The sequence below is a fragment of the Poecile atricapillus genome, chromosome 23, assembly GCF_030490865.1.
Source record: "Poecile atricapillus isolate bPoeAtr1 chromosome 23, bPoeAtr1.hap1, whole genome shotgun sequence".
NCBI classification, from domain to species: Eukaryota; Metazoa; Chordata; class Aves; order Passeriformes; family Paridae; genus Poecile; species Poecile atricapillus.
In genome coordinates this window covers 1,433,997-1,441,424 of record NC_081271.1, presented here as the reverse complement: position 1 = coordinate 1,441,424, position 7,428 = coordinate 1,433,997, and the positions used below count along the sequence as shown (strand labels likewise).

The 7,428-nt window shown below is 54.3% G+C and overlaps 1 protein-coding gene across 1 annotated transcript; it reads right to left on the bottom strand.

Annotated features, from left to right (window-relative positions):
* Positions 1-1,423: 1,423 nt before the first annotated feature.
* Positions 1,424-7,428, bottom strand: OPTC (opticin). The gene is made up of 6 exons (XM_058856046.1): positions 7,207-7,428; positions 6,738-6,876; positions 4,540-4,698; positions 3,321-3,523; positions 2,097-2,192; positions 1,424-1,708 (listed from the first exon to the last, which is right to left on the bottom strand). The coding sequence occupies exons 1-6, from the start codon at positions 7,426-7,428 to the stop codon at positions 1,538-1,540; spliced, it is 990 nt and encodes a 329-aa protein (XP_058712029.1). The 3' UTR covers positions 1,424-1,537.

The window sequence follows — 7,428 nt, the reverse complement described above, 5'->3', positions numbered from 1 at the left end:
GAAATCCCAACTTTTCCAAAAGAAATGAGTAGCTCTGAGGGGGATTTGCTGGAGGAGAGATGAGGTTTGGGGGCGTTGTGTTGCTTTGGGCGGCTTTGGGGTCCCCTCACCCCCAGGGAGGAGGGAACAGGATGGGACAGGGGCGTTCCCACCTTTTCCAGAGCTCTGAAGGGGTAGAAGTGGGGCTGGATTTGGGGATTTGGGGGCTCCATCCCATGGGAACAGCGGGATAAAGGCTGGTGGGAAGGTGTTGGAAGGGTGGATGGGGATGGAGGAGGATGCGGGGACAGAGCTGAGCTGTCTCAGGGGTGACACAACAACAGCGGCAACAAATCCCGTAACTTTGGATAAAACAGCTCCAAATTCCCATTTCCCAAGGATTTTGGGTCAACAATCCATGCCTGAGCTGGGTTTTGCATGGAAAAATAAAGGTGCCGCGCTCCTCTCCGTGCTGCGCCACGGGCTCCGGGTCCCCATGGATGAGGGAGGAGCTGGATCCTCTTCCCAGGTTTTCTCCAGCCGCCTTCGGATGCCTCCCCGGGCTCCGAGGATGTGGGCTGAGCTCCGTGGTTTCAGTTCAGGGGTTTGGATTCTCCGGGGATGTGTCATCCCCCTCGCGGTGTTCCTTACACGTGGATAAAAATATAGGGGATGAATACATCGCATCGAAAATATCCCACACCACTGGGCAGCTCCTCTCGGCTGCTGGAAGCTGGGATGATCCCAGAGATTTTAACTCCATCCCAGTGATTTTCCTGCTGCTCCTGGCGGGGCTGTTGGACGTGAGGATTTCCAGGTTTCTCCGTGGTTTCAAATCCATGGATTCTGTTCTAAATCCAGGGATACCCTCCCAAATCCAGGGATGCTCTCCCAAATCCAGGGATGCCCTCCCAAAATCCAGGGGTGCCCTCCCAAATCCAGGGGTGCCCTCCCAAATCCAGGGGTGCTGGAGATCCCACCCAATGCCAGGACAGCTCCCAGTCCCTGTTCCCGGGACTGCAGTGAGTCTGGGATGAGGGGATGGAGGATTCCCGTTTCCCTGTGCAGGGATTTCCTGTTTTATCCTCTCTGGGAGCACACAGGGACTGTCCAGCTGTGCCCAGAGGTCACATCTGGATGTGAAACACCCCCTGGAGCAGCACAGCTGGACCTGGGGAAGGATCACACCTGAGATGGCCGGAGTGTCACCTCCCTGGAGCAACGCCAGGACACCCTGAACAGGATCTCAGGATCTTCCCGAGGCTCTGGGAGGGAATGGAGGGAGAAACAGGACTCAGGGAAATCCCATCTTTGCAAATTCAAGCCAATTTGGGTCTGGCTGAGGACTTCACTCTCACTACCAAGAACAAGACTTTGTGTGCACTTAAAAATCTTCATTTTATTTTTATTTCATTACTCCCCGCTGCATTTGCCCCAGCACCGAGCTCACCCTGGGGTGAGACACCCCCACGTTATCCACATTTCCCAGGGAGCAGCGGGGGCCGAGCGCTCTGGGACGGGATCTGGGAATATTTTCCTGCATTTCCAGCTCGGGGGCTCAGGAGAAGCGCCCGGTGGGCAGGCGGGGCAGGCAGAAGAAGGCGTTGGGGAAGAGGCTGAGGTTGATGGGGTTCCCGTCCAGGCGGATGTCCTCGAGCGCCCGGCGGATCTGGCCCTGGTCCTGGCTGTCACAGAACGTGTCCTCGTGCATCGTCTGGATGTTGTTGTTCTGGAACATGGAAAGGGGCGAGGACGAGTCAGAGGGAGCAGGAGCAGGAGCAGGACAATGAGGATGAGGAGCAGAACCAGCACCAGGACTAGGACCCCAATCAGGATCAGGACCATGAGGATGAGGAGGAGGAGAAGGAGGAGGAGGAGAGGATGGAGAAGGCGGGATCTGCTAAACTCAGATAAATCTCATCCCACTTGGAGATGCAGGGAAAGGGACAAATCTGAGTCAAAGGGATGAGGAGGAAGAGCAGTTCCAGGCCTAGGCCCAGGATCAGGATCAGGGCCAGTACCAGGACAAGGAAGAGGAGGATGAGGAGGGGGAGGAGGAGGATGAGGAGGATGAGGAGGGCTGGGCTCCGCTCAGGCACAGACAAACCCCGTCCCACCTGGAGGTGCAGTGAGCGCAGGCTCTCGGGAAGGGGCACCGGGATAAAATCCAGCTGGTTATCGGAGAGATGGAGGAACTGCAGCTGCTTCAGATCCTGTGGGGAGAGGGCAGAGATGAACCTGCTAAGGATGAACCCCGAGAGATGAACCCTGAGAGATGAACCCCAAGAGATGAACCCCGAGAGATGAACCCTGAGAGATGAACCCCAAGAGGTGAACCCCAATAGACACAAACCCCTAGAGATGAACCAATGAACCTCCCTAGAGATGAACCCTCCTAGACATGAAGCCCCCTAGAGATGGAACCCATTAGAGATGAACCCCTAAAGGTGAACCCCAAGAGAAATGAACTCCTAGAGATGAACCTCTTAGGGGTGAAGCCCCTAGAGATGGACCAATGAACCTCCTAGAGCTGACCCATCTCGAGCTGACCTCTCTTGAGCTGACCCCCTAGGGCTGACCCCTCTAGAGCTGATCCCTTTAGAACTGAACCCCCAGATCTGACCCCTCTAGAGATGAAACAATGAACCCCCCAGAGATGAACCAATGAACCCCCAAGAGCTGACCCCTCTAGACCTGACCCCTCTAGACCTGACCCCACAGACCTAACCCCATAGACCTGACCCCTCCAGACCTGACCCCCTAGAGCTGACCCCGTAGACCTGACCCCATAGACCTGACCCCCCAGAGCTGACCCCATAGACCTGACCCCCCTAGACCTGACCCCCCTAGACCTGATCCTGTAGACCTGACCCCATAGACCTGTCCCCGTAGACCTGACCCCTCCAGACCTGACCCCCTAGAGCTGACCCCGTAGACCTGACCCCCCAGAGCTGACCCCATAGACCTGACCCCATAGACCTGACCCCCAGAGCTGACCCCATAGACCTGACCCCATAGACCCGACCCCATAGACCTGACCCCATAGACCTGACCCCTTTAGACCTGACCCCATAGACCTGACCCCCCAGAGCTGACCCCCCAGAGCTGACCCCATAGACCTGACCCCATAGACCTGACCCCCCAGAGCTGACCCCATAGACCTGACCCCATAGACCTGACCCCTCTAGATTTGACCCCCCAGAGCTGACCCCCCAGAGCTGACCCCCCAGAGCTGACCCCATAGACCTGACTCCCCAGAGCTGACCCCCCAGAGCTGACCCCCCATCTCCCACCCCTGTGCACCCCCAGTGTCCCCCGGTCCTGGCGGTTGCCGGACGCACACGGAAGGCCTCGGGGCGCAGCCCGGCGCTGGGGATGCGGTTGAGGCGAGCGTCCAGGCGGACGATGCTGCGGGGCAGCTCGGGCAGCGCTGTCAGGCGGTTCTCGGGCAGCAGCAGCTCCTGCAGGCTGGGCAGCAGCCGGAACGCGTCCACGTCCGCCCACGAGATGGAATTGCTGCTCAGGTCGATGCGCTTCAGCTTCTCTGAGGGGAGCAGGGAAAGAGGGATAAAGCCAGGGCCGTTTATTCCCCTCATTCCCCGTCCAAATCCTGTTCATTTCCCTCCTCCCAAAGATGATTTTTATGCATTTTTCATATATTTGTAGCTCTGTAGGCTGATATTATCCAGCTCCTTAACCAACTCTGGAATTTTTTCCACCCTCTCTCTCAGGTTCTGGAACAATAAGCTGACCTTCCAAACATGTCACTGAAATGTTCAATAATACTGAATTATATTCATATATATTTATATATATATAAATAAAATATATTTTTAATGTAATATTATATTATTGTAATATTATATTATATTATATCAATGTGATATTATATTATATTATATTATATTATATTATATTATATTATATTATATTATATCAATGTGATATTATATTATATTATATTATATTATATTATATTATATTATATTATATTATATTATATTATATTATATTATATTATATTATATTATATTATATTATATTATATTATATTATATTATATTATATTATATTATATTTATTCTATATTATTAGATGTTTATATTTAAATTATTTATATATAAAAAGAATATATATGATAATATGTACGGTATATATAATATTATATATATTTTATATATATAAAATATATATTTGAATATATCTATTCAATAATACTGAATAATATTCAACAAACAATATTCCTGAGATATTGTTTGGTGTTATTCCAAGGAGGGGACCTACAATAAGAAAGTGGGGCAGGATGGAGTTGATGAGAGACTGGAATGACCGAATCCTATTGCATGCACCTATTAAACATCCCAACCAATTAACCTGATAAAACAGCAGAAATTCAAATGCACTGTCAGACAGGTAATAATTAACCTGATAAAACTGCAGAAACCCAATCCCAGCTGTGCCCATCACCACCAACTTCCCATCAAATCCTGATTTTTAACTGCTCTACCCTAACTCTGCCGGGAGGGATTTTTCCTGTGGGTGCCGCTGATCCCAACGCACCGAGGCCGGAGAAGTCCCGGGCACGGATGGCGGCGATGCGGTTGAAGCGGGCGTACAGGTACGCGGTGTCCGGGGGCAGCGCCGGGATCTGCTCCAGGTCGGCGTCGTCGCAGTACACCGAGGTGCCGAGGCACAGGCACAGCAGGCAGCTGGGCAGCCCTGGGGGTGCAGAGACAGCCTGGGCGTGGAAACCACCCCTGAGCCCATAAAATACCCCACAACAGCGGGATCTTCCCACCCTGCCATGGGGACATGGATCTGTGACCCCCAGAGCTGTCACAGCCCCCTGACCCCATAAAATACCCCACAACAGTGGGATGTGTCCACCCTGCCATGGGGACACGGATCTGTGACCCCCAGAGCTGTCACAACCCCCCGACCCCATAAAATACCCCGCAACAGTGGGATCTGCCCACCCTCCTGTGGAATTGTGATCCCCAGAGTTGTCACAGCCCCCCGACCCCATAAAATACCCCACAACAGTGGGATGTGTCCACCCTGACATGGGGACACGGATCTGTGACCCCCAGAGCTGTCACAACCCCCCGACCCCATAAAATACCCCACAACAGCGGGATCTGCCCACCCTGCCATGGGGACATGGATCTGTGACCCCCAGAGCTGTCACAGCCCCCTGACCCCATAAAATACCCCACAACAGCGGGATCTGCTCACCCTGCTGTGGGTCTGTGACCCCCAGAGCTGTCACAGCCCCCTGACCCCATAAAATACCCCACAACAGTGGGATGTGCCCACCCTGCCATGGGGACACAGACTTTGTGACCCCCAGAGCTGTCACAGCCTCCTGACCCCATAAAATACCCCACAACAGTGGGATCTGCCCACCCTGCCATGGGGACATGGATCTGTGACCCCCAGAGCTGTCATAGCCCTCTGACCCCATAAAACACCCCACAACAGTGGGATGTGTCCACCCTGCTGTGGGTCGGTGATCCCCAGAGCTGTCACAGCCTCCTGACCCCATAAAATACCCCACAACAGCAGGATGTGCCCACCCTCCTGTGGGTCGGTGATCCCCAGAGCTGTCACAGCCTCCTGACCCCATAAAATACCCCACAACAGTGGGATGTGTCCACCCTGCCATGGGGACACGGATCTGTGACCCCCAGAGCTGTCACAACCCCCCGACCCCATAAAACACCCCACAACAGTGGGATGTGTCCACCCTGCCATGGGGACATGGATCTGTGACCCCCAGAGCTGTCACAACCCCCCGACCCCATAAAATACCCCACAACAGTGGGATCTGCCCACCCTCCTGTGGATTTGTGATCCCCAGAGCTGTCACAGCCCCCCGACCCCATAAAACACCCCACAACAGTGGGATTTTCCCACCCTGCTGTGGGTTTGTGACCCCCAGAGCTGTCACAGCCCCCTGACCCCATAAAATACCCCACAACAGCGGGATCTGCTCACCCTGCTGTGGGTCTGTGACCCCCAGAGCTGTCACAACCTCCTGACCCCATAAAATACCCCACAACAGCGGGATCTGCCCACCATCACCCAGGCAAGGGCCAGAAACTCCCAGCCAAAAATTCCTGTTCATAAACGAAGTGCCCAAATCCCTCCTGCAGGAGGAGGGGAGATCAAAGCCCCCAAATTCAGCTTTTTACACCCAAATCTCTCCTGGCCCCCTTCCATTTTCCCACTGGAGGAAGCAGAACTCAAGAAAATTATTTTGGATCAAGAAAAATCTGTCCCAGCCGCCCCAAAGGCCCCAGCATGGGGGGCAGGAGGGGTAAAACCGAGCCCAACCCCTGGACCTGATCCCCCTCCTCTCCCCCAGCTCCATCCCGGTCCCCCCCAGCTTCCCCATCCCTTCCAGGGGGGGTTCAAAACAGCTCAGCACCGATTTCCTTTCTCCTCCCACTTAATTTGTCCCGGTCTGGAGCGACAGAAAAGGGATAAAGATATTTATCCTCGCTCCAGGATTTTAATTGTCGCTAATTTAATTGCCACTGTGGCAAAGCCTCTGCTCATTAAAGCATCGCTGCTTTGCTGGAGTTGGTTTTTTCCCAGAAATTTCTCTCTCTGTCGCCCTCCTGCCTCGCTGTGTGAGCAGACTCAACCCCAAAACCCTGCAAAGAGCTGCTGGCAGCACAAGAATTCCCTTTTTTTTTCCCCAAAAAACTCCACCCCTGTGACGTGGGGATTCATCCCGAGGGAACGCAACTCACCCTGCCCGGGGATGGGCGCTGGGGGCGCGGGGCCAGCGCCGCTCGGGGGCTGCGGTTTTGGGGTTCCAGCTGTGGTTTCACCCAGCTCTGGGTGGGTTTTGGGGTCCTTGGGGCGAGGAGCCAAGGTGCCAACCTCGATCTGCAAACACAGCTGGGTGTGAGGGTGGGTGACGTCCCGCCCCGGGGTCACAGGTTGGGGTTAGGAATTCCTTCTTGGAAAGCTCTCCAAGCTCTCCAAGGAGCCCTCCTGGCCCAGAGGGATGAAGGAATCCTCACATCCAGGCGCTGGCAGGGGGACAACGAGCTGGCAGAGGTTTGGCTCGGGTAAAACCTTCCCCAGCACCGGGAGAGCTGCCAGGGCTGCTGCTGCTGCTGCCAGAGGCTGCTCGGTCCTGCGGTGCCACATCCATCCCTGGCACCAAATCCCTGTCCCGGGATGCACCCAGGGGCTCTCCTGCGTCCTCCTCACCTTCGGGACAAGGTCCCCGTAGTCGTAGAGCTCCTCGTAGTTGCTCAGGTCCAGGATCTCCCCGTAGTTATCCAAGGTCAGGTCGTAGTTGTCCAAATCCGGGTTTTCATAGAGGGTCAGGTCAGCCTTGGGCTTCTCCGCCTTCCTCCTCTCCTTGGCTGGGACAGCCCAAAGTGTCCCCAGGCACAGGCTGGCCACTCCCAGCCAGCCCAGGGGACACAT

What these genes read in the sequence shown, in the direction of transcription:
- OPTC (XM_058856046.1), bottom strand. Translation starts at nt 7,428, where the DNA reads ATGTGTCCCCTGGGCTGGCTGGGAGTGGCCAGCCTGTGCCTGGGGACA. An exon ending in AGCGCCCATCCCCGGGCAGG is followed by an intron (nt 4,699 to 6,737) that starts GTGAGTTGCGTT and finishes CTGCACCCCCAG; the next exon opens with GGCTGCCCAGCTGCCTGCTG. An exon ending in TGCGCCCCGAGGCCTTCCGT is followed by an intron (nt 2,193 to 3,320) that starts GTGCGTCCGGCA and finishes CTCTCCCCACAG; the next exon opens with GATCTGAAGCAGCTGCAGTT.